General features: G+C 44.8%; 1 protein-coding gene across 1 annotated transcript in view; it reads left to right on the forward strand.

The window, feature by feature from the left end:
• Positions 1–25,906, forward strand: part of casz1 (castor zinc finger 1) — a 208,270-nt gene that overhangs the window by 156,651 nt on the left and 25,713 nt on the right. Inside the window, exons 4-6 of the mRNA XM_056299172.1 lie at positions 14,484–15,050; positions 20,412–21,315; positions 22,980–23,045. Of these exons, the coding sequence (XP_056155147.1) occupies positions 14,484–15,050; positions 20,412–21,315; positions 22,980–23,045 (1,537 nt within the window). The remainder of the gene's footprint in view (positions 1–14,483; positions 15,051–20,411; positions 21,316–22,979; positions 23,046–25,906) is intronic.

Genomic DNA, 25,906 nt, shown 5'->3' on the forward strand with positions numbered 1-25,906 from the left:
GGGAGGAATAATCCTCCTCGCATACAATTAGATTTTCTGCTTTGGGTTAAATAAATACTGCGTCTGTGAACATAAACACAGATTTGTATGTGGTCGGCTGTCTGTGTTTGTCTCTGCGTCTCAGCCGAGTGGCACAGCTTGGGCCTGATATCGCTTGTCATTGGCCCAGAGGGGGGGAAAAAAACAAAAGTAAAACCAAAAAAGAAAGACGAGGCAGAAGTTGGCCGGCTGTTACTTCACGCTTGCTGTTTATTTGTTTTTGTAACAAATGGAAGCAGCTTCCCGGCTGAAAGGTGCAGTCAGATTTGAATTTGGCTTGCACTGCGGTGGTGATCTGGCAACTGCTCCTCCGTCCCATAGGACGGCCCTGGTTGCTGTGTGCCGGGCGCACACGTGTGTGTGAGAGTGTGTGCGTGTGTGTGTGTGTGTGTGGTATTTAAATGGTGTGTGCAAATGCCACATGCCTTCTGTGTATGTGTGTGTGTGTGTGTGTGTGCATTCGTGCATGATTTGTGCATGTGTGTGTGTTTGTGTGTATGTGTGTGTGCATGCATTTGTGCATGGTTTGCGTGTGCAGTGTGCCGAGCGTGTGTGTGTGTGTGTGTGTTTGTGTGTGTGTGTGAGGCTGCATTAGCAAGAGGGAGATTTTTACTAAACAGACATTTCCCCCTCTGTTTTCACTCTGACCCGGTAGGAGATTGATGACTGAATTGTGGAGTACATGTTAACAGTAACTGCTGATTTATGGAGATACTTAGAGTAAGTGTGGCCGCACAGGCTGGAAGGAAAAGAAAAAGATATAGCCTTTTAAGTTAATGCAAAAATATAGCCTTTTTAAGTAATAATTGTTATTACTACTGCAGGGTTTTGGAAAGGGGTCTGAGATGGAGGTGGATGTGCAGAAACCACACTGTGAAGCTTTTTCCTTCTCTTTTGGCCGCATGCCTTCCTTTGTTTCTGGCAGTCTATAGCTAGGCTTTCTAACTTTCAACTTCACAAAGCGCCGTGAGTTCCTTCGTACAGAAACACATCGCACCCTGAGTTCACTTAAAGAAATGGAACACGTGCATGTATGTAATTGAAAGTATTATTATCTCTTTATTTCCCCTCGAATTTATTTTCTGTTTCCCTATTCATTGTTTGAATAAAAAAGGAATAGCGCTTTTTCATGGGTGAACCACAGCGGAAAGCTTTTGGATGAACCCGTGCACTGCAACAAGTGCACTGTGTGTTTTGGCAGCCCCCACGTCAGGGATCCCTTAGAAAATCTGTATGCAATTTTAGAGGAATCAGATTCTTTCCCCTTCGCTTGGCTCGCAAACCCCCCTCGATATTATCTGCGCGTAGAATCCTCTTCTCTATTCGAATACGGAGCAAAGATTCGGTCCACTTGAATATGATCTTACTTCTTCTTTTTTCTTTTCTTTTTTTCTTTCCTTCCCCTCTCTGTGCAGGATCAGGAATAGTGCTTCCCCCTGGAAGAGGGATGGCTTTCATTTTTTCGAGGCACCTTTTAGACTGAGTGAAATGTTTCCCCAGTTCGTTCAGGGACGACTTTATTTCTTACCAGGGATTTAACACTCACTCAGTCCCCCCATAAATACAGCGTCCCTCAGCCCTTTGCTAGCCATAACTCATACACTAACTCTCTGGCTAACTAAACTCATATAACAGAGCCAACGCTTGTTTGCCTTTCTCTCTCTCTCTCTCTCTCTCTCTCTCTCTCTCTCTCTCTCTCTCTCTCTCTCTCTCTCTCTCTCTCTCTCTCTCTCTCTCTCTCTCTCTCTCAATCCCCCCCCCCCCCGATTTTGTACGTGACAGAATCCTCTCTGACTACTGTCTCGCTAGCTCAGGTGCTGATCTCCCTGGCCCACTCGTGGACCGGGTTTTAAGAGAAATGTGCATTTGACTATGAGCCAGTCTAATCTCCTCCGGGCTATTTAGAGTGAGCCCTAATGCTCCAAGAATGAGCGAGAACAACACCCTCGCAAAAAGGCGGACCGTCCCTCCCTGCATGTCACAACACAGCTCGGGTCTCAAAAGAACGAGGCAGGACTTTGATTTGTTGATGAAGATCTCTCTTTTAAGCCACTCGGCATAAAATCCCGACTTTTAACACCTGTTGAGGCCCTGGCTCTCCTTCACAGGGGAAATACAAGTTCAGATGTGCGGTTTGGCTTGTTTTGTTTGTTTTGTTTTTTTCTCCTTTACCTTTGTGTCTTTTTGACCCTTTTACGTGATAAAATTGTCACTTTTTTAAGACTCATTGTGGCCTCGGTTCTACAAACAGCAGACCTTCAGTAGATGGGATAATATCAGACCATTTCATTTTAAGCAGATGAAAGATGGCAAGTCACCACCGTGCTTGGGGGAGGAGGTAGGGGGGTATTGCGGTACGGAAAATGCCTTTTCTTATCCGGTGCCGATTGGCAGCTGGAGGAGGAGACCGCGTTTCTAGCTGGTGCTCCTGTATTGGTTGCGAACTGCCTGCAGGTACCGTCTGTTCTCCGCTTGCAGTCCCACCGGCCCAGGGTGGGAGCTGACACTGACAACTCCTCAAGCATCTGAAGACCCTCTGAAGTCAAAATCGCCCATTTTGATGTCCCACGGCGGCGGCCCCAGCGTTTTGTTGTATTTGCGTCTGAAAACAGGGGGCCCCGCTTGGAGGAATTTCCCCTCGGTGCGCGGTTGGCGTGGGAGGAGGTGGGGAGGCACAGCCCTCCTTCTCCCCCCGTCTCCCTGCTATACTCGCCGTCCTTCCTCTCTCTTTTTGATCTCGCCATCAAATCTTTCCCGTTTGTTTTATTTCACTCGTTTATATATTTATTTATTTTTTATGAGTGACGCTCACCCGAGAGCGGCTTGGGAAACGGCAGGGGGAAGAAGACGTTTGAGAAGATGCATCTGAGCGTGCGATCACCTTTGATAAAACCACAGCTCCACTGGGAGAACAAGAAAGACGGAGGAGAAGGAGCATTGTTGGTAATGAAAAATGCCATGCAAAGGGGAGCGTCTCTCATCCTGGCCTGTTAAACCCACAGAGTGTTTACTGTGGGTATGTTCAATGTGTGTAGAGTGTGTAACTGGAGCACAACAGTAAACAGTAGTCACTCGTATAACAAGCACTTTCTCTCTGGTGTGTTTAACCAGGCTCGGGCCCAGGAGGGTTGGTGCACAAGGATACACGGCACCCCGCTGTAGCTTTATTACATATCAGCTGGACACCAAAATAACTTGATAAAATGCTGCTTCATACAGCTCATGCTCACACACACACACACACACACACACACACACACAAGCGATGGCACGACACTGTCAGCTGTGTCATCAGCTTTTTTTCTTTCTTTCTTATATGAAGGACTGGCAAGGCATTTCAGAGCACTACTCAGGAAGGAAGAAATAGCGGGGCTGTTTGTGCATGTGTGCGTGTGTGTGTTCATGTGCACATGCTCGTGTGTGCAGAGGGGTTCTGGTTAGGAGGAAAGAGTACAAGAGATTTTAGCTCTAGTAATTACTACCTCTATAGAGGAGCATTGGAAAGAACAGCGAGGTAAGGAAGTGCATGGAGGAGGCCCCGTATGCAGATAATGAAGGGGTATCACTGCAGTTCTGACAGTGTTAATCTTAGAGCGATCCAGCAAGAGAGAGAGAGAGAGAGAGAGTGTGTGTGTGTGTGTGTGTGTGTGTGTTTGTGTGTGTGTGTGTGTGTGTGTGTGTGTGTTTGTAATGCGGATGTGTTACACACACACACTACTGGGGTGTGTGGAGGTGGAAGTGCTTTTGATATTTACCCTGCCAGTAAGCCCGTCCAGCCCACCTGACAGCCCAGTTTACCCAACCATGTTGACACTGTCCCACCTCGCTCTGCAAACTGAAAGACAACCATAAAACTCCATCTCATCATCCTCACCCCGCACAAAACACTTGGGGTCTCCTATCAGCACCCATACCCGTCTTCATCATAATACAGAGGGAGGAAGAAAGAGGGGCAGAGGCAAGTAAAAAGGAAATAGAGAAGGAGAGAGAGTGGTCCACCTTGGTTTGTACCCAGCTTTCGTCTCTTTCTCGCTCTCTGTCTCTCTCGCTCTCTTTTCCCCCCCTCTTCTTATTTGAAGTTGCGAGACGTGCGTTTAAGCCTCGCTGCGCACCCCAACACCCGACTCACGAGAAAGTGTTATGAATATGCATCATCACAGCATATGGCGGCGGCAGCGCTGGGACTAGGTGTGTCCAGAAGGTAGAGCGGCGCCGATGCATTATTCTCTATCCAAATGACTGCTGTGAGAATGCAGCGGGGAGCAGAAAGGTGTTCGGCACCTCTTTAGACGGGGCAGAGGAAGAGCATGAATCATGAGAAACATCATTAATGGGGGGTGGGGGGGTGAGCACAGGAGTAGTCTGCAGCAAGTTTCCACGAATTGGTGGGTTTTTTGGGGGGGGGGGGTTTCCGGGTGTTTTCAGTCCTGGCACTGGCTGACACAAGCTTGATTAAAAGTGATATTTCTGACACATTAGGATGCGCACGGGAAGTAACCTCCTCTAAAGCGTTCATTATTAGATGCATGACAGACCTGAATATTTATAAAATAGGTTTTAATAATTAATAGCAGCAATCTGCTCCCGTAATTCATCAGATTTGCACTTCAACAGAGTATCCGTTTTCACTTTAAAATAATAATAAGAGGAATATTAATGTTGCAGAAATTTAAAATCGACAGCTGTTTGCAGCCCAAAATAGGCAGGTTCTCCCTGTTCATTTCAGAGCCTCTCCTTTAAACCCGTCAGATTTCAACCAGAATTATAGTTTAAGCCCTCAACGGTGCAACATTTGAGCACCTTGAGTTGTTTGTGTGGTGTGACAGTTTTAGTCAGTCAGTTCTCACAAATGTAGCAAGTCATGAAGATAAAGATGCAGGAAACAAAGTGGGTTTTGGTGTAGAATGCAAAACTAGGTGCTGTGGTTTTATCAAAAGCAAATTTATTTGTCTGAGTCAACTTCGCAGCTACTTCCTTTTGTACACAGGGAACCAAAATAGAAGGCACTCGTTTTTGCTCCTGTAAAGCAGCTTTGCTCATTTCATCATTTCACAGTCTCTCTGTCGCTCTCTCTCTCTCTCTCTCTCTCTCTCTCTCTTTTTTTTTTTTGGGTTCATTGTGAACATTGTTTTATCACACCTTCAAATCCAGTCACGACACATTCCTCCTTCAACACAACTCCCCGAGAAAAGAATGTTCCCGTTTTACGTGAAAACTGCCACGTTTAGTTCCGCCTCCCGTTCACATCGAACTTTTCGTCAGAGAGCTCGCCGTTTTCAGAGCTGTCGTCGGCGCCGTCATGTGTTTATCCCTACTGTGGATCGGTTTTCCCTGAGCGCGTGGAAGCGTCGGTGTGCATATCTGACTGTGTGCCTCCGAGCAAATGACGTGACCTACGGCCACCAGTCAGAGGGGAAGCCCAATACTCTGTCTGAAGCCCTGCAGGCAAGCACGCACACACACACACACACACACACACACACACACACACACACACACACACACACACACACACACACACACACACACACACACACACACACACACACACACACACACTGTCCACACTGTGCTGGCTGTTTAACAAACAGCATGTTGTGTTTACAGTGAATTGTGCACATGCTTCCCTCGCTGCACCTTTCTCCCCCAAACACATGAGCAAAGACACAAACACACCGCAATTAAATATACACATACATGACAAACGAGCATGTTACATCGTAAAGCGTGTTGTCTCTTCCATGCTGCATATCAGACTCCACACTGTTGTGCAAAAATGTAGGCTGGGGTAATAAGCTGGGCTCATTCTGCCTCTGTTCACCCCCGCAGGGCCTGAAAAATCCAAAAAACCGACAACCTGCAAGATTTTTCCTTTTTACGTCTCTCCTGGCTGCAAAAACAGCGCATGTAATCGAGTTTTAGATACTCACATTAAAGTTAGATACTCTGAGGTTTGTAGATTGCAGTGCAAAGTGTGGTATGTAGCTGGGAGCGCTGATAGATTTAGTGCCCTGAAAGACTCGAGGGTCTGGCATTACAGAGGCTGTTTGGACAAGGGGGGGGATGGTTGGTACAGGTAGCGGATGACATTTAAGGGACACCTGTGATTCACTCCAATGCGTTTAAAGTCCAAAAGACGAAAAAGTCTGTCAGGCAGAGCAAATGTTTTAATGGCGGCCGGGGGATCGATGTTGTCAGCGCAGGCATCCTGTCTGGAAATGTATGCTGTCTTTTTTTTCTTTTTTTTTAAGGAGGGGGGGGTTAATGTCACCTCCTCCTCTTTTCAAGGAGAAAGAGTGAGGAAAGAGAACGGGGCGGGTGGGGTTGTGTGTATGTGTGGGGGGGGGGGGTCGCAGTGTTTGAGAGGGAAGGAGGTCGAGGAGTTCTGACGCAAACATTCCAGGCCAGGCCGAATTTGAGGAAATTGCTTTAAAAACATTGACTTGCCCGAACAACCGGCCCCTCTCCACCCCCACCCCCCACCTCCACATATCTGAAAAACAAATTTCAAACATAACCTTGGAAATCAATTAAGAATTCCCCAGTAGCTGGAGGTGGGGGGGCACCCTTCTTCCACCAACCCCCACCCCCACCCATTCCCCCGCATCTCCTCTCCTCCGCTTAACAGGGGACTCGGATCTACCCATCGGAACGCTGGCTTGTGTGAGCAGCCTTTGTCGGCGGGCACCGTATTTAGTTTTTTTTTTTTTTTTTTAACTGCAAAGTGTCTTATATGCTGTCAAAATGTCTTAAGAGTCTTATTAAAGAAGTGCCACAACTCATTTCCTTGTAATACAATTCATATGCTGGTGAAAGGGGCATGTCCAACGAGCTGAACAGCCTTGCTTTCCAGGCCGCACATTAAGGGTTATCTGTGAGGGCTTGTCACTGACTGACATTATCTGGCCTGACAGGGCCTCATATCAAGGTTAACCTCATGGATGCAAACGCCATCCGCATGGACACATGCAAACATGCTCTTTCTTTCTCTCTCTCTCTCTCTCTCTCTCTCTCTCTCTCTCTCTCTCTCTCTCTCTCTCTCTCTCTCTCTCTCTCTCTCTTTTGTGCTCTCACTCTCTCTTTTTCTCTTTCTCTGTCTTTCTTGATGTTCTTCTCACACATAGTCATATGCATCAGTCTCACATCAGTCCAAACTTCCTGTTGATTGCGGTGTTGTACTGTAAAGGCATCTCAGCTTTACCGTGTGTGTATGTGTGTGTGTCTGTGTGTCTGTGTGCCAGGTGAAAATTTCCACAGACTTAATTGATAACTAATGGAGCGGCATGTGCTGCGTTTACCCTGGAGGATCAGTGGAGTGTGTGTGTGTGTGTGTGTGTGTGTGTGTGTGTGTGTGTGTGTGTGTGTGTGTGTGTGTGTGTGTGTGTGTGTGTGTGCTGTGGATAGATAGAGGGAGTAGGTGGAAGTAAGAGGATGTAAAAGGAAGTAAGAGGGGCTGACTCACTGAGTGGCATGGCTCCAGAATCTGGTAAATTGAATATATCCCTGAAGTTGATGACAAGCACCAATTCAGGGGACTGCCTCCTGACCTCTTTGTTTAAGGGACCCTTCCCTTTTGCTGAAGAAGGGAGAACATAGCCAAAAAGCACACACACACACGCACGCACGCACACACACACACACACACGCACACCTCCTCTGACAAGCCACAAAAGCAATGAGAGATCCCCGTGACCAAAATACAACTGAAGCAGTTAATCTGTACAGATATTAGCTCAAGGGCCCTTGAGAGGTGCGATGCTGAGCCCCTTCTTCACTGTATTACCCACACTGCTTTGCTGCAATGCTGAGCAAAGCAACCATAAGGGAAGGACCCCGGGGTCGTCTGCTCATTTCGCATGGCGGATGGCTTATCAACTGGCGCTGCTGGTGTCAGTCTCGAACCCTCACATGAAAGCTCAGCTTCAGAACAAGGCAGTTGGAGCCCGTCTCCCTTGTTGTAATGTGTAGAACTGAGGGACCGTACACTGTCGTACTATTTCCTCTTAGGCAAAGGCAAGCTTTGTGGCCTCCTTTGACATTTGGAAAATGAAGTCTTCATGTGAAACTGTGGCACCAGCTGTGAGTCCAGATTTGATGTACAATTTTAACAAGTTAGCTGTCAAACCCAGGAATCACCCTCAGCAGCAAACGGAATAAAAGTTGGCTGTTTTAGAACTTGGTTGTCACAATGACTCATGTCAGATTGTTTTTTTTTTTTTTTGCTTTTTTTTTTCCTTCTCCCCAATAGACCATTTCAGCCATCTTGTTCTCTGCTCTGGAAAATACCATAATTACCCTGTTTGTGATGAAGCCGGAGGGCGTATTTGTCCTTAGATTTCAACTTTCCTGCCAGATTGCCCTCAAGTTCAACGTCTTTCCTGTTCCGCTTAAACTTGAAATATACATTGTTTTCTTCAGCCATTGTCCTGTGCAGCAGGTTTGTGTTACTGAGTATGTGTGTGTGTGTGTGTGTGTGTGTGTGTGTGTGTGTGTGTGCGCGCGCGCGCGCGCGCGTGTGTGTGTGGTGTCTTGTTTGTGTTTGCGACGGTATGACGGGAGCGTGGCGCTTGGCTAAGGGCTTGTGTTTGATAACAGCCCGGGGATAGAGTCACTGTGAAAAAGTCCAAACTGGTCTCTCAAGGTCGGCACCCCCAGAAAGACGGCACGCAATGTGCAAGGTCACATTCTAGACTAAAAGCAATAAGTGCTTTATTGATAGAAAAAACACAACAAGCAGGCAGATGTGCAACCAACTGATTAATAATAAAATAGATTTGCGAGAAAAGAGGGACAGGGCGAGGGTGAGGAGGAGGGGTTGGGTACGGAGAGAGGGAGAGAGAGAGGCAGGGCAAGCTAAATCTTTGTCCTGCGTGTACTTGTATTTATATTTGTTTGCACGCTTGCATGCGTCCATTCTTTTTTTTTTTTTTTTTTCATATCAAAAGTACAGCGCTGCTTGTTAACATATCGACCGGCCATGTACTGTGTCTCCACAGTCAATTATTGATCCTGTAGCGGAAAATAAAAAAATCCATTAGAAATCCAGCGGTTAAATGAAGAACAGAATGTGACAGAATGGTGCTGGTGGCAGTTTCCCCTGTGCTCCACCTCTGTGGCTGTTCTAATCATTTCCTATTTTAAGGTTATCACAGCAAGTTTATGTAACCTGTGTAGTACATTGTGAAAATGCAGTTGAAAAGGAGCTCTGCTGGCGACTCATTGGTCCCATTTTGACAGTAACCTACACAGTGTGTCGATATCCCCACCAGCATTGTGTTTCATGACCGACACAGTGGTTACTGTCAGGTTTTTTTTTTCCGTTCCGTGGTATGAATACCGCGCTTTTTGTTGCGCCCCAACTCTCATCCTTTTTTATGAAATAAACTGTAATCTGTATGCCTTTATCATTTCCTATCTCTCGCATTCTCTCTCGCCCGCTCTCTCTCTCTCTCTCACCCGCTCTCTCACTCGCTCACTCACTTTCTCTTTCCGTCTCCCTTCCTCTCCTGGGTAAACCTGCTAAGTGAGTAAAGTAGACTTGACAAAGTGGATCTGTTGGTGGCAGATTAAGGTTTCAGGTGGGTAAAGCATACCCCACCCCCCCACCCCCCTGCCAAACCTCCTCCTTCAGCGAAACCCCAGAGAACCTGAGGGGTGAGAGATTTCCATATGCTCTGCCACCCCCTGTTACTACACTGCTCCCCCTGCCCCATAGTAATAACCTAATGTGCCCCCCCGCCACCCCACACATACACACAGCCGCCTTTCTCACATGCACTGTACACCCCCAATTACACCCCTATATTTCTCCTCCACATAAACTTCTCCCCTGACTCTCTACTAGTCCCCCCCCCAATCGCTCAGCTAGTTGGCAATGGCATTGTTTTTCATCATCAGAACCCCGAAATTATTATTATCGCTTCTGATGCGGCAATTAAAACTTCAGGTCAGAGGCACAACGAGCGGTGATCAGCAGCCGAGCTGAGAAGTTTTAATTAGACGATCAGAACCATTAATGCACAAAAAAAAGGTGTGCGCTGGGAAATTAACGGGAACGTCTTAATCAGGGTTAGCGACTCCGAAGAGGAGTCAAGTGAACAGAGAGCAAAAAACAAATCATTTCCGCACCACTGGGACAAAACTCAATTAAATATGCATGCAGAAAAAATGAAAATTCCTCGGCATCGGCTACACCGACTGTTAGAAAATTGTGGCAAAATCACACACCGGGGTCGGTGACCCGCTTATTGTTATTCTTGTGTAATAAAAATGAGAGAGGGGCCAGATGCTGGGGTCTGGGTGCCATGGCATAGTTGTCCATCAGTGGCTTTCCGCTTGGCTTCCTTGTGGCGGCAATAGTCTCTCGCCCATGCAAAGGGGGGTGGGGGGGTTCACTCTCTTACTGCAAGCCGTAAATTTGCAAAAATAAAAACAAAACATGTTTTTGTGTTGAAGTGTGCATGTGTGTCTGTGTGCAGACGCGTGTGTGTTTAAAGGAATCACTGTGCCTCACATGCAACATGCACAAAGACACGCACACACACACACACTTCTCCCTTGAGAAGGAGAGGCACAAAAGGTTCACTCAGCTACACACTGGAAGCTAGAGCCTTGTCGATTAATCTGCCAAAGATTTATAAAGTTATAACCAGGCTTTTTAAAGAGCCAGAGCAACTCTTGGTTACATATTGAAAAATAATCCTGAGCTGTTCCGATGACTCCCAGGCTCAGTTTGTATTAATCAAGTGGAGATATTGCTGGGAGTTTTGTCCCTACATCAGTTAAGATGTCGGCGCTCGACGGGAATCAACAACTCATGTTTGATTAGGTAAAATGATAAGCTTAATTTTAACAGGTAATATCTACCTCTCACGGTGGATTTTGCATGGAAACACTGTGGGGAGTCACTGCTTTCACGGTGTAGCACAAAACACTGAGTGGACTGGCAGAAGATGTTTTGAGTTAGTCCATATTTTGTACAGGGACGATACATAACTCTCAGATCCCTCCTCTATTGTAATGATTACACAAACGGTTTGGCCCCTATAAGGACTCGCATAAGCTCCTCTCCTCTTGTCTATATGCCAGAGAGAGGCTGAGCCATGACCCTGCCAATCACAGCTACCGTTGACTCCCACATCCTTTTCCCCGCCGCTGCCTTGATTACAGTCGGTGCACGTTCCTACAAATAATGCACTTCCAACAGTGTTATTAGGATTTGAAACACCACTTGATTGGGCATGATATCATTCTGGCACATAAACAGAGACTCTGCATCAAAAACCAACAAGGCACGGTGGGGCTCAGAGTCCTGGAATAGTCAGTTTGTCAGCACAGAGGGCTAGATTTGAACGCAAGCTGCGTCGCCAATAGACAGTCATCCAGCCCTGAGAAGAAACAGAGCCCCGAAATAACTTTTGATGTGAATCCTTGGACTGCAGATGAAAAAAAGAACCCGCCCTAGTACAAATACATTCAAAATAGTTTCTTGACTTTTTTCCTCAGGTTTTGGCCTTATACAGACAGCATATGGCGCTCTGTCATAGCCCTGCACTGTTTCCAGTAAAAATAGTGTCACTGTTAACATAAGCAGTTGGAAAAATTAGTTTCAGTTGTTGTGTTCAAACTCAAACCTGCCTAATCCTCGTAGCTCCCGGTGCTTACTGAGGTGTCTCCTCCTTGACAATTAGCACACCATGCTAAAACAGACTGTAAATAATGTCCAATGCTTGTGACAGCATTGTTTTTCTCTCTGATATTCATTAATAAGGCAGAATGCTTACTGGACTCTGAGCGAGGTGGGGGAGTTGGTCCCAGAGGGAAAAGTTGTTCTTTCATGTCGGTCCCTACAGATTCTATCTCATTGTATGCTATCATGCACACAAATGACTTGAGGTAAACAGCTTAGTGTTCCCATAGCAATCTCTATATGGGCAATGGCAAAAAGCTGCTATGGGCTGAATAAATAACAAATTAGACAGCTTCCACATATACCTTTAAACCACAGCGTGTCCATCCCCTGGATAGCTTACAATCACGAAAACTGTAGCTCATCTTATATCGAATCAAAGTAAGGAAACGACAAACAAACCTTGAATATGTGCTGAAGATGTCGGATAATTTAGTCAGGCTAAGAGGCCTGGTAAGTTACTCAGCCTATGGTAGTAAGCCTGTGCACACATTCCTTATTGTTAACAGAGAAATTGTACATAAATAGTCACTAATGGAAAGAAACAACTGTGTAGAGGTCATTTCCTACAAGGAACCAAAGATTGCAATGCAAAGGAAATCGGTAGTTAAAGTATGAAATACTGAGCACAGTAAACAGAAAAAATGACCTCTGAGGAACACCCAAATGACCTCAATCTTCCTTGGGAGGGTATTTGTGAAAAAAAAATAGTTGAAAATTTATGTCTTCCACTTCCCTAATAGTTTTTCCAGCTGATCCCCCCTCTCCAAAAAAAAAAAATGCTGTCCTCTTAAAGGTGACCCTTTCACCTCCGCCTGCAATTGTCCAACACCAAATTGTGCAGTAATGTACCGCTTATATACAGCCCCCCTCAAAACTCCATAACTCCTGAAGTCATTGTTTCAGAGAGGAAGCCCACAATGTAAATACAGTAACTGAGACAGCATGTGTGGCGAGAACAGGGTGCATTGTCTCGGCGGCGGAGGTGATCTGTAAACTCACTCAAATTGTATATCCTCTAATGATTCCACAGCTTTGCAAAAGAAAATGAAAACAGGATTTTATGTTGCGCTGACTTGATTTACATAATGCCGGCAAATGGCTCGCGCATGATTATGCTTGCCTTTATGGCAGAGAGAAAATGAAGAGGCCTATACCGATTGTCATCGAGAGTGAAATGAGTGTTAAAGACAGAACTTTGTTACCTCTGGTATCTCGCGTTTTTTTTTTCTCTCTCTCCTGAAATAGTTTGGCCCAACACAGTTAAAGCCCCTTTACTTACTACGGTGTGACTGACTGACTGAGGGAGGAGCAATAGATTCCAGACATCTTCGTTTTACAAGCAAAGAAATATTTCTGCAGTGGCGCAAAGGTTACAGGTATTTAAGATAGCCTCACCGGACAACGTTTTTGTGTTTTTCTTCCTGTGCTATACAAGGGGTAAAAAAAACTTTGGAGGTCGATAAGTTTGTTTCCGATCCCTGGTGGTCCCGTTAACAGCAGCAAAAACAAAAGTCATTGATATCATAAACACCCTAGTACTCACCGACTTCTCCTCTTAGCGTGTTTTAAGTTATTTACAACATGATAAAGATCTGAACTTGATTTTGAACTGCGAAAAACTCTGCTGGAAGGTGAACTTTGGTGGCTCTGGTAATCAAGTGAAAGGTAACAGAGTGCATTTTCTGCCCTAAAAAGGCAGCTGTGGATATGGAATGCCAGAGGCAGCTGCTCCTGCCTCATCAGAGGACATGTTTTAAAGATAGCCTCGCTTGGGTTGAAATAATGCCACCCATTCCTGCCCCAAAGCACGCTCCACCGTGGCCATTGTTCAGTGAGTCTGCACTGGGAGAAGTAAAAAAGTGTAAGGGCTGCATGGTATATCTCAGTAGGTGCAGACATGTAAGGAGAAAAAAAGTGATTTTTTTTTTTTTACAATTTTCTACCTTTTGCTGGCAGCCATGTCGGCGTATGTCTTGGCCAGATCGGTATAAGACAATCAAGTTTGCAGAGCACTCAGGCTCTGAAGTGAGGTGTGAAGGTTACATTGGTGTCACCTCAGAAAGGCAAAACTAGTAGCCATGCTGATTATGTGTGGCCAATCTGACGGAACGCCAGAGCAAGACCATATCTCCCAAAAAGCCCTAAAGTGGCCTGCATTTCCACTCGGCATGCTGACAGCTTTAAAGCTGTGCAGCCCCCCACTCGGTGGCAGAACCGCAGCCTCTTGAGGTGAAAGAGAAGATAACATTTCAGGGGTGTCTCTATAGCCCTGTCATACGAAGGATTATGTAGCCATGTATTTGCTGCTTGTAGTACCGTAGGGGGTCTGATACCAATCTGCCTGCGGTTTTAGCTGCTTGCACTTTTTTTTCCTCCACTTTTTTTTTCCATGGCTGAAGGACTGTAGAAGGTGTGACTTACAAAGATATGTACAGTATCTCTCTCTGTCCTCCCAGTCTTGTGCTGTTATTAAGTGGCAGTACTTTTGGCTGTTATTAATAGCAGCTGGAACTGTTGTTCTGTGTTAGTTTGTTTTTCAACGGTTAAGCTTCAAATCAGCACTACTGAACAGGATCAGTTCAAGTTTTGTGTTTGTTGATGTTGAAGGCACGCCCAGCCCTCATCTGCAAAACCTGCTTATTTAGGGAAAAGTGGAGGTATATTCCTTGAATCTGACACAGATCACCTGTCATACAAAACAACTTTGGCTAATGTTGTCTCTGTTTTTCCCACTCTTTTTTTCCCCCGACAGCTGAAAGGAGTTTATGCACTGAAAAGACCTCAGGAAAATCCAAGATGGCTGCCAAAAGGAAAGGTGGCCTAAAACTCAATGCTATCTGTGCCAAGCTGAGCCGCCAGGTGGTGTTTGACAGCAGCTCCCAGAACGCAGAGGGAGAGCAGAGTGTAGCGGAGAACAGCGAGCGCAGCAGCTCCCACTGCGACGACAATGAGACCAACTTCCCCGAGAGCCTGAGCCTCAGTCAGAGCCTCGAGGATGACCAGAGGAGACGTGAGGCCATCGAGAAGTGGGTCAATGGCGAGTATGGCGATGAACCACTGGCGCCCGACTGCAGGGAAGAACAGGAGCATGGACTCAAAGTCAGGAATGACGAAGATGGCCCCCCAGAGGGGGTGTACATGGTACAGCCCAAAGGCTGCAGTGATGAAGAAGACAATGGGGATGAACCTGAGGCCATGCTGGGCTCCCAGGATGGCAGTTACCATGATGACAAAGACTCCGAAGACGGGCCTCCCAAAGAGGATGTCTACATGCCACCAGGCGAGGCCCAGAGCCACCAAGCACCCTTCTCCTCTCCAGGTGCACACACACACTCTCTCTCTTTCTCTTTCTCTTTCTCTTTCTCTCTCTCTCTCCAATCTATTTGCCTCTCACGTCCTTGTCAGACTCTGATTTAGTACTTGTTCAGTTTAAACGAACAATACCTTTGCCCTTCAAAGCATTCTACTCCATGGTGTTAAGGGGCAAAGGCTTAAATAGAGGGAGGGTGACATTGCCACATCCACATGCTCCTGTTATTGGAAAGATAGGCTCTTGGGTTACAATATGAATAGACAGTGACAGTATCAGCCTAAAGACAGATTCAATCGGCAAGCCAGATGAAAAGCAGGAACTTGTCCCTGTATGTGGTTAACTGTATAAAGAAATTCAGATTGGGAGTAGGCTTACACTACAAGGCTGTTTGTGCTCTCTCCCAGCAGCTGTAGGCCAAGAGTGCTTGGCAGGGCCAGGCTAAGCTTCATATTACACCCAGGATTACATATTGAGTCTTTGATTTTCCCTAAGCTCACTAAACTTAGCCATTGCCATTGCTCAAAGCCCCACTACTACATGCTGTAGTAGTCTGGAGGGGTTCAGGTTTGTTTCTGGCAAAGATTAGCTCACAGCTCTCACATCCAAGAGATCAGTTGTCAAATAAAGTCAGAAATAGAGCAAGCGGCCATTTATTATGGCGCCGTTCTCACTGTACAAACACATTTAAGGGCACATCATTATCATTTCGCCAGGGGTAGTAGCTCAGTCTATTTATTGTTCACAAATATTGGAATATTTCAACGGCTCCGTTTATAGTTTTTGCTGTTGTTAATGACTCACATTAACACCCATGTGATTATTATGATATGATGTTCTTGTGGTATCATTTAAGGATATTAAATAGATAAAGGTGGCACACAGTTTCAACAGTCACCCTTAAGTGACAACAGTGCATGTTAGCAGCACACACAAACTCTAGAGAATGTGTGGTTACTTGCTGAACATTGAACTAAGAAGCACACCCTCCTTAAATCTGAGAGACTTTATAGTATGGTCTTATTCACAGATCGGAGCAGTATTAAAACACAGAGCAGTAAAACAGGTGGGAAAAAAAAGAGCAGGTTGATAATAGGAAGAGATTAAGCCTGCTTCACAGACACGGAAAGAGAGAAAAAAAATAACAGGGCATGGTTGAGGTTGAGACTTGGTAGTTGTGGTGAAAAAACCAGGCTTTGTCTTGTGCTTGCTCACCTTTTTTCTGTTTTTTTTTTTTTTTTTTGCATTTTTCGAGAGAGAAGCTTTCATCCAGGTTTGGGTGTCTGCCAGAGAGTAAAAATGCTGCTTTGTTGGGGATTTTTTTTGTTTGGTTTTTTTTTTGGGGGGGGGTTTTGTACCTAAATTCCCTCTTTAGCTCAGTAGTAGCAGGGAATTTGAGCTTCTCAGAAAGAGACACAAAATTCTGGTCATTTTCAGCTCATTTTGTCTGGTAAAAATCTGCAAAAAAATTGTTATTTGCTGTGGAACGAGCAAACACCTTGTCCTCCTCTGTCTGTCTTCTATACTTCTCTGCACTTCACAAAGAAACCAGTGTTTGAAGACTGTAGAGGGACTGCATCAGTCGCACCTCCTGTTTCTGTTTTTTTTTTCCCTTCATAGTTCTTTGTTGATTGTAACTAGGGCATCTATATTGCCATGTTTCTGTGCGGCTCACAATTAGAACGTTTTTTTTTTCTCCCCCTCTCCCTCTCACCGCTGTCTTTCAAAGGCTGATGCCGGAGTGCGCATAATTATGCATATAAACATAGTGGCTTAATTATCTCTCACAACATCAGTGACAATGTAATTAACAAACATTGCAAGATCAATGAGAGAAACTGCGACCTTCAAAACATTTAACTCCTCACATTGAGGCATCGTGTGGATTTCCTATCAGTGCAAAACCCCAGAATACTTTTCCCAGATAATTTAGATGTCGCATTATAGCAGCCCTCATAAGCCAGTCAATGGAAAAACCAATGAATAAAAAAAACTATGAAAGCAATGACAAAGATGCTCAGAGGGATCAAACAGGCCTGACTTCAGATTGCAATTCTGAGTTCACTGTAAAAGGTTATTGTTCATTTCAAGCCATTTCAAAGCCCCTCTCTATTTACTGTCTGGTAATTAACTTACCAAACAGTGTGGAAGTTTGAGGTTGCATACCGTTTTGTGTCTGTGTCATTTCAAATTAGTTCAAACTAATACATTTCATTTCGGTTGAACTAACTACATATTCAGAAACCGATGTCCATTAACGTAAAACCCACCTGTACTACTTTAAACAAAAAAGTACTTCTTTCAAAACTCAGTATAACAGACCCATGAAGAACATGCATTAAATACTTCAAGATGTGTATTTTCTCACGTGATCATATCATAGGAACCATATCACTTGATCTGACTTTCTTTCTTTTTCTGACAACATTCACTGAACCTCACTTAATCCATTTAAGTTTAAGAGACCATTTTTCACTGATGGGTTGGCATTGTGTATGCCTGCTGCAAAACTGAAGCGCTTCACAGTGTATTCAAACTGTAGAATAGTCCATATATAGCCACCTAGCATACACCTTTATCATCAGCAACACCTCTGCCTCTCAGTCCTGTGAGCCGAGAAGCTATGCCACACTGATGGCCATGTTTGGTCAGCCAAAGGAGATATAATGCCCATTTGTTATCATATCTGGGAAGGAAAATGCAGCCTAATTGCCTCAAACATAGACATGGCCTTGGTCTATATTGCGCAATGGAATTTGCCAGCATGAAGTGGCGAGATTAGGAACCACTTCTTTTTAGATTTTCCAGGGACACCAAAGTGAGTGCAGGGGTGGGGGAGTCGTCACATGAGTGGGCAAGCGAAAGAGAGCAAGAGTGAGAGAGAGTGAGAATGGAAGTAGTGGTGGGGCCAATCTCATTTTAACCCGTAAGCCCCAGCTCCCCTCCTGGTGTTCACATGACATCATTAAGAGGCAGCCAGATAAGGCTAGAGAAGAAAACTCATTTACATGGTGTTTTAGAAAGGTTATCTCCTGTCAGTCCCTGACATAATCCTTTCAGTTCAAGTCCAATCATTTGCCTGCCATTGATAGCATGCCACATGGCCCCACTGCTGAATTAAGAGACTTGGCTGATTTTTTTTTTTTTGGTAAAAGTATGATTATAATATGCTGAGCAAATTAAATAAATTATGACAAGTGCATGTAAGTGCTTCCACAATTGAAATTCATTTCTTTGCATTGTATCTTTGCATTTTGCAGCCTTTGAATCTACCGCAAAGATCATATACTGTAGGTTTTAATGACCTACTGCTATCTCGAAGGAACAAGGGACACAAAACTAATCAAAAACAAGAACAGTAATAACCTTGATGACAGTGCAAGTGTAATTATGATGGTATTTAAAAAAAACACAGCAGCATTTGATCCACATTTTTGACATTTCAAAGTGTCAATTCTACCTATTTTCTCATCATTCAAAATTCAGTAAAAGGCGGTCCCATTTTATGACTTGAGGGGAGGAGTGGGGGGCATCCACGCTAACTTTAGAGCTATATGATATACTTTGACCTGAGATGCCCTTACCACCACAGTAGCAGTAAAAAGCTATGACGTCAGTGTAAACACTAAACATACTGTATAAAAGTAGCCACAAATTGCAATATTGATATGTTGATTAGATAGGTATTTTTACACCATTTACCACTATGTGCTACAGCTGATAATGAAAAGCTGAAAATGTATTGAACATACAGTAGTTAGAAAACATGGTATTAACCATGTTCATCAAGTAAATATGGAAACACGGGAAGCTAAAACTTCAAGTTAAAGCTCATGTAAAATCATCACTTTGCGGTCTTCTGTACATGCAAACACGTAGTTTTGACCAAGTGATCCGTGGGAAAAACATGCAGGTATTTCCTCTCAAATACCTGATCCATTTCCCTTAAATTTTTCATGCCATTTCGATCCAACGGATCCCCTTTCATGCTGATGTGCCATGGAGGGGGCCAACCCCAACGCAGTGGATGGAAATTTGGGGATTATTTTACATGCCTCGCAGGAGATGTGAAAAGCAGGGGGAGAGCGACCGATTTAGCAATAACATAGAAATCTGAGACAAGAGCTGAAATATTTGTGTATTAATTACCAAGGTGCTGACTGGTGCTACCTCTGACCATTTTTGCACGCGTGTGTGTGTGTGTGTGTGTGTGTGTGTGTGTGTGTGCGTGTGCGCACGCGCGCATGCGCGTATGCGTATGTGTACTAGGGATGAATGCATCGGTTGACTAGAAAAAAGGCCTGGACCCAGGTTCTGGGATAGTGCTAAGTGCAGTCTAAGAAGGCCAAAAGGTTTACTTGACATCGAAAGGGAAGTGAAAATGGGGATAATTTTGAAATAAATGTTGATCAACAAACACAACTGTTCTTGGGAAAAACTGCTCAGTTAGTTTCATCCCTATCTCTCTGGGAAAAACTGCTCAGTTAGTTTCATCTCTGTCTCTCTGTCTGTATCTCTCCCTCCCTCCCTCTCTCTCGCTCACTCTGTCTTCCATCCAACCATTCTTTTTTGTTAATTAAGGCAAGTTATGCAGAGCTGTTTCTCTCCTTTGCTTTCAGGCAAAATCATTTTTCCCATTCCCCACTCTCTGACCCCTTGCACTAACCTGGATGAAAGTTAATGGGCCAGAATTAATCTCCACATAATGCAATTAAACTATACATTTACTACATTTTGCCCATGTCCTTGGGGAGGTTGTCCAATTTAATGGACTCTTAAAACAAAAAAAAAACAAAAAAGAGGAATATTTCAGTTCACAAATATGTAAAAGCTCAAATACTATGTTTCACCTTTTAGGATAGAAGAAAGGACAGACTTACAGTTTTGTTTTTTTTTTGTCCTAAATATGATTCAATAATTAGGTCATTCTCAGATGTTCCAAGCATCACAAGTGGTTATGAGTCCAAATTTTATGAATTTTACTCAACATACATCTGGCTCATTTTTTCATAAGTAAATATGCAGGTTGTTTCGATGTTGTTACTTTCAGAATTATTCACCCTCAATCATTATTTTTGACTAGATGGGGAATTCCAGTGATAGTTTTAGTTCATTTCCAACAAGTTACTTCAAATGACTGAAAACATTGTATGAGTTAGGTTTAATTGCTTCCTCTTTCTGAGCTTCATGTTGACAGCCTTGAACAATTGTTTTTTTGGGTTTTTTTTTTTATGAAACTTCCTATTTTCTCTTTTGTTTTTGGTTACTGTTTTTTACTAGGATAACAGTTTAACAGAAAAAAATATTTCAGAGCAGCAAGAGTTGTATATCTCCCCCAAGAGTATCTATTCTCTACTCTTCTCTATGCAGGAGAAGCCTCTGCTCTGCGAGACTATGCAGCCAATACCATGAATGAGTTTTTGGGAATGTTTGGATATGATGACCAGCAGGTAAGGGACGAGCTGACCAAGAAAATCAGCTTTGAGAAGCTCAAAGCCCCTACCTCAGACTCTGCCTCCCTGAGCAGCGAGGAGGCCTCGCGGCGTGCCCGCTTCTCCAAGTATGAAGAGTACATCCGCAAGCTGAAGGCCGGTGAGACCGTACCTTGGCCCATGCATCCTTCCCCACCCAAACCAGAGGACCTCAACTCCAAACTGACTCAAGACAAGAGCACTGCCATGCTCCAAACCTCTGGATGCCTCCCAGGAGCTGAGGCCCAGATCTACCCTTCTAACCTGGAGAGCCACAAACAGCCTGGAGGACCCCAGCTGAGCACCCCTCAGCAGCCCAACCACTCTCACATCCAGAACATGGCTTCCCGAACCTCCAAGTACGATTTCTTTATCCAGAAGCTGAAGATGGGTGAGAGTCTGCGGCAGCAAAATGGCAACACATACAAGCGGCCCTCCAAGTATGACCTGGAGAACGTCAAGTTCCTGCACCTCTTCAAGCCAGGTGAAGGAAACCCTGATATGGGTGGTGCCATCGCCTTCAAGACTGGTAAAATGGGCCGCCCCTCCAAGTACGACGTCAGGAACATTCAGAAGCTGATGCCTGGGAAGCCCGAGGCCTCACTGATGCCAAATGTCCTCGCTGCAACACCAGGAACCCCAGGCACTGCGGGTGTCCCCGCCGTGGGTGCAGCTGGGGCTAGCGTTGCCCCAGGGCTGGTAATGGACCAGACAGGGCACATGACCTTCAACACCCCTGACTACTTAAAGTCCAGCTTCTCCAAGACTGACTCCATCACCACAGGCACTGTGTCCTCTGTCAAGTAAGTCCATTCAAACATTTATTGTTCATTTCTGTATATATTTAAGAATATACTGTATGAGAATATGCTATATATAAGTGTTAAAAGCATGGAACATTATCCCTCTTTTTCAATCAAAAACAATTTGACCAGTATTTGATATGAAAGGTCTATGAACAAAATACTTTAAACAATGCCTATCTCAGAATAATGAATTAATAAACCTCATAACGCATTGCTCTGCTGTAACTTAGAGAGCTAGGTCCACTGCTAGATAGTGCATTGAAAAGATGCCAGGCTCCAAGGTCTGTCTACTCCTCATTGATAGTCTCTCAGTGGAAAACCTTGAAGCTAATGTGCATCTCACATACACTTAACTGTTACTGTGAGTCAGTTAGCCTAACACAAAGGTAATTGCCACCTCCACAGCAGCCAATGAGAATGTAGTGTGAAATAGTGCATGGCGCCCAATAGATCCCCGATATGATGAGTTGCGAAGGCATATGAAGCGTTTACTTGTCGTAGGTCTCCATGGAGACTGATTTAGCACAGTTACCGCAAAGCGACTGACTTCCTTCGTTTGGCTAGGGTGCAACAACTCTCTCTTTAATTACTTTGGAGCCATGACTAACCTCCTGGAGAGTCACAGGGGCCTCAACACAGCCCTCCTTTAAAGCAAGCAAACAAGGGGTTCAGGGAACTAGCCTAGCGTCTTTGTGCGGTGCCACCAGGAAAAAGGGCTCCCTGAGTCTGTTTGATTGGTTTTGACCTTGTCTTTAGTTAGTCAAGGCCTAACAAAGTTCCAGTTTTGGGGCCCTCAAGCAGTTCTCCCTCAGGGTTTGGCTTTTTTTTTTTTTTTTTTTGTCAGGTTGGGTCTCATCATAGCTGCATATTCAGCTAACTGGCCCATCCTGGCCTAGTCCTTGTGTACAAGAAGGGAAGGGGGAGTCTAGGGAGAGTATCTGCTAGTGCAGCCTCCCCTCTGGGCCAGATTAACCTCAAACCATCTCCTGTGTAGAGCTGCTCACATGGAGCTAAATGCCAATGCTGAGAGGGAGCAAAAGGGAGAAATACTGTATTGTGACTCTATCAATCTACCGGCAAGACTGACAGCCGTTCCATGCAGAGAATCACATCACAGGTAACACCAACTAAACTGCTCTCTAGCATGCCTCTGTTTATATTATTTTATACAACAACTTCTACATTGATCTTAACTAGTAACTTGATTAGGTAGAAATTGGTGGCAAACCTGATCTACCTCCATTTTAAACCAGCTGTTTTGACTGGTTCCAGACTGATTGGAGACGACATGGCATCAGCATTTAAAGCAAAAGGCCCTTAGAGATGATCAGAAAAGACCTTTTCAGAGCTTTTCTCCTACATCCCCATTATCCAGTTTTGCATATGAGCACTCAACCAAATACCCCCATAAAAGATTAATGTCCCTTTGCTTCCGCATTTTGCCTTTCATTGGTTGGGAGACCATGCATCAAAGTGTGCTCCCTCCATCTCTGATTCATGCACCACATGAAAACGCTGTTGTGCCACAAGAAAATGTATATTGATAGTCCAAAGTTTGGAAGCTGCTTGTAAGTAAATATTGTGTCAGTTTGTTTTTATTAACAACGGGCAGCCCAACTTCACCATTAATCCTGTCTCTTTTGTGTTTGCTGTTGCGTTAGGAATGGCCTGCCACCAGAAAAGCCTGCCGCTGACGACGTCAACCTCTACCAGAAATATATCGCCAGGTATGCAAATCCCTCCCTGAATTGCACCAATGGAGAAATATGCCCAACACTGAGACAGACCTGTTTAGTAATTGATGGTGTGTTTTATTCAGTGATATAACTGGATGGTGGATTGGTATGGGAATGTTTTGTGTGCAGTGAATGAATTAAGGAGAGGCCAAGTTTATGTGCTGAGAGGAACTGGAAGGATGAGATAGGTAATGAAAGAGTAATGGTTGATGGTAGCATACTGTAAAAGCATTGAAATAATGCTCCTCGCTTGCATAGTACTAAAACACTGAGTCATCAGTGGAGACCGTAATGCTTTGCTGTTAGCAGTGACTGACAGAGAGACTCGAAGAGGATGCCAGCTCAGAGGCCAAGTTCTTCTCGAGCTCCTCTGTTTATCACCAGACCCAAGACAAACTGATCTCAAAGACAACCTCTCCTGACACCTGCAGAGACAAATCATCAGCAGAGGGGAGGTGTCTCGCGTTTCAATGGACACATAACAATGTCCCCCCGTTCATTTTGAGACGCCACTAGTAAGGTGATTATCACTTGTTTGTTTATTCAGTTTAAAAAGAAAGAAAAACAGCATTTGAAAAGCCAAAGTGGCTTTGGCGTTAATGATTACTTCTCCAAGCCGTAACATGAAGGGCACAAATCAAAGCCCTGGCACTGACAGACACACACACACACACACAAACACACAGACACACGAAACCCCTTCCTTGGACTGATTACATTTTGCAAGAAGATTTAATTAAGGAATTTTTAATGAGGCTTCTGCTGGCACTGCCAAGAACTGTTTTGATATTTGCGCTGCATAATGCATAAAATTTGTCTAAACATCTCGGCAGTTGATGCACAGGGAGGCTGCAGATAAGCCCAGATACAGTTTCAATTTCCGTGTTGCGGTGGGTGGAAAAAAAAGAAAGGAAAGAAGAGGAGGGAGGGGGAAAAAACAGAAAAGGAAGGCTTATAAAATGGGCAAATATGGACGAGTACATTTGGGGGGCAGGGGTGGGGGGGTTAAAAAGGAGATGGGTGAGGTGCATCTCTGGAGCAATGGCTTAATGAGCGCACAGTTGTGCTAAAAACCAAGCTTTGTAAAGGTGTTCGAATCCAACACACACACACCCCCAGCTCTGCTGCACACACACCTGTGAGGGGGGGGGGGCTTCTTCATCCTTTCACTGCACCATAGTTTGATGTTTTAAAGAGCTTCCCTGGTTGTGTTTAGCCGCTGTTTTTCTCCATAAATGCTTTCATGCACCCACTATTGCCCCGGCACTTTGATCTGCGGGTCTCCAGTGTAACGAGAGATGCACTGCAATCTCTGTATTGTGGCAATATTAATATTTAATCTGGCGCTGAATAGCAGTGGCCCATTAGACCCCTGACGTGGCAAGTGGGAATTGTCCAGAGGCAAAGTGATACAACTGGGCAATGAGCAGAGAGGTGGGCCACACTCCCTGGGGGGGGGGGGGGTCGTGTGTGTGTGTGCGTGTGTGTGTTTGTACACACAATGGGGCCGAGGAGAGCGCTAATGGCAGGGACATATGTTGGTCTCTTTTGGCATGTGCACACATACGTGTGTAGTAGGTCCACTTCCGGTGTGGTCTTTTTTGAAAGAGCTGCCAGACCTTCCCAACCCCACTCCCTCAAATAAGCCCCCCCCACAAAACTCAGAAAATTGCCATGTTCAGAAACCTCCTACCACACAACCAACTTATAAAAGGTAGTGGATTTGCCGTTCAATTAGCTTAATGAACTCAGCAAAGTGATCTGTAAATGCAGCTCTGGGATAATCGTAAGAGGCTGGAAAAAAAAAAGAGAAAGATAGAGAAAAAAAATCTATTACTTAGCCGCCCCCCTCCTCCTCCACACTTCACACAGATGGAGCTCTTGGCAGCAGCAGTGCAAATGTTTATTTGTGTGTTTTGAGTGGTAATTGGAGGATTTTAACAGTCATCATCATCAAGCTCATAATCATGCCTGTAAAGGCGGCCGTACAGTTGCGAGCAGGGGCCCTTCTTAGCTTGTGCCAATCTGGAGTCTGTCCTTTGGACTTGGCTGAGAGTGAGGTGGGGTTGGGGGTGAGAGTAGATAGACGTACTCCGCCATCTCCATAGACCTAACCTTTTTCTCTGATTAAAGCTCTGTGGTTAACCTGGGAGAACTGTGCATTGATTTAGCAAGGGCTTAAAAGTGTAGGCAATTGAAGGATCCATACTTTGTGTGTGTGTGTGTGTGTGTGTGTGTGTGTGTGTGTGTGTGTGTGTGTGTGTGTGTGTGTGTGTGTGTGTGTGTGTGTGTGTGTGTGTGTGTGTGTGTCAGGGGAAAGGGTTACGATTTAATAAGGGTCTCCACCGGCTGCTTTTGAAATGAATGGAGCTAATTTGGCTGAAATTGGTGTGACAGACGGGTAAATTGTCGCGCCAGTGTGGAAAGCAGAAGTCAGTCAGAAAGGGTGAGCTTTGCTGCTTTGAAGGTGAGACGAGGAAAACATGCTTCTCGCTGCTGTCGGTGATCAGAGAGAGAGACCTTTTGGTTTCACCGGTATTTATAAAAACGGTCTCCATAGCGATGTAAAATCATTGGAAAATAAATGATTTCACATTGGTGAATTTGTGCACTTGCATTAGAGGGTTGTTTACACAGCATGTTGTTAACTTGTCGGTTAGTCTTAGAAGCACATGAAACAGTTTTTATATATCTGTCTCATCATCGGGGTCACAACGTCATTTTGCCTTGTGGCTTTTGCTGCTATTGCAAGCATCAAAGTGTTGCCACACTGCAAGAAAGACTCCTGGTATTATTCAGTGTTGTGTCCCCAGAGCCCTTAATGGTTACTCTGTACCATCTCCTATTCCTTG

Source organism: Lampris incognitus, chromosome 2 (assembly GCF_029633865.1).
Source record: "Lampris incognitus isolate fLamInc1 chromosome 2, fLamInc1.hap2, whole genome shotgun sequence".
Taxonomy (NCBI): Eukaryota; Metazoa; Chordata; class Actinopteri; order Lampriformes; family Lampridae; genus Lampris; species Lampris incognitus.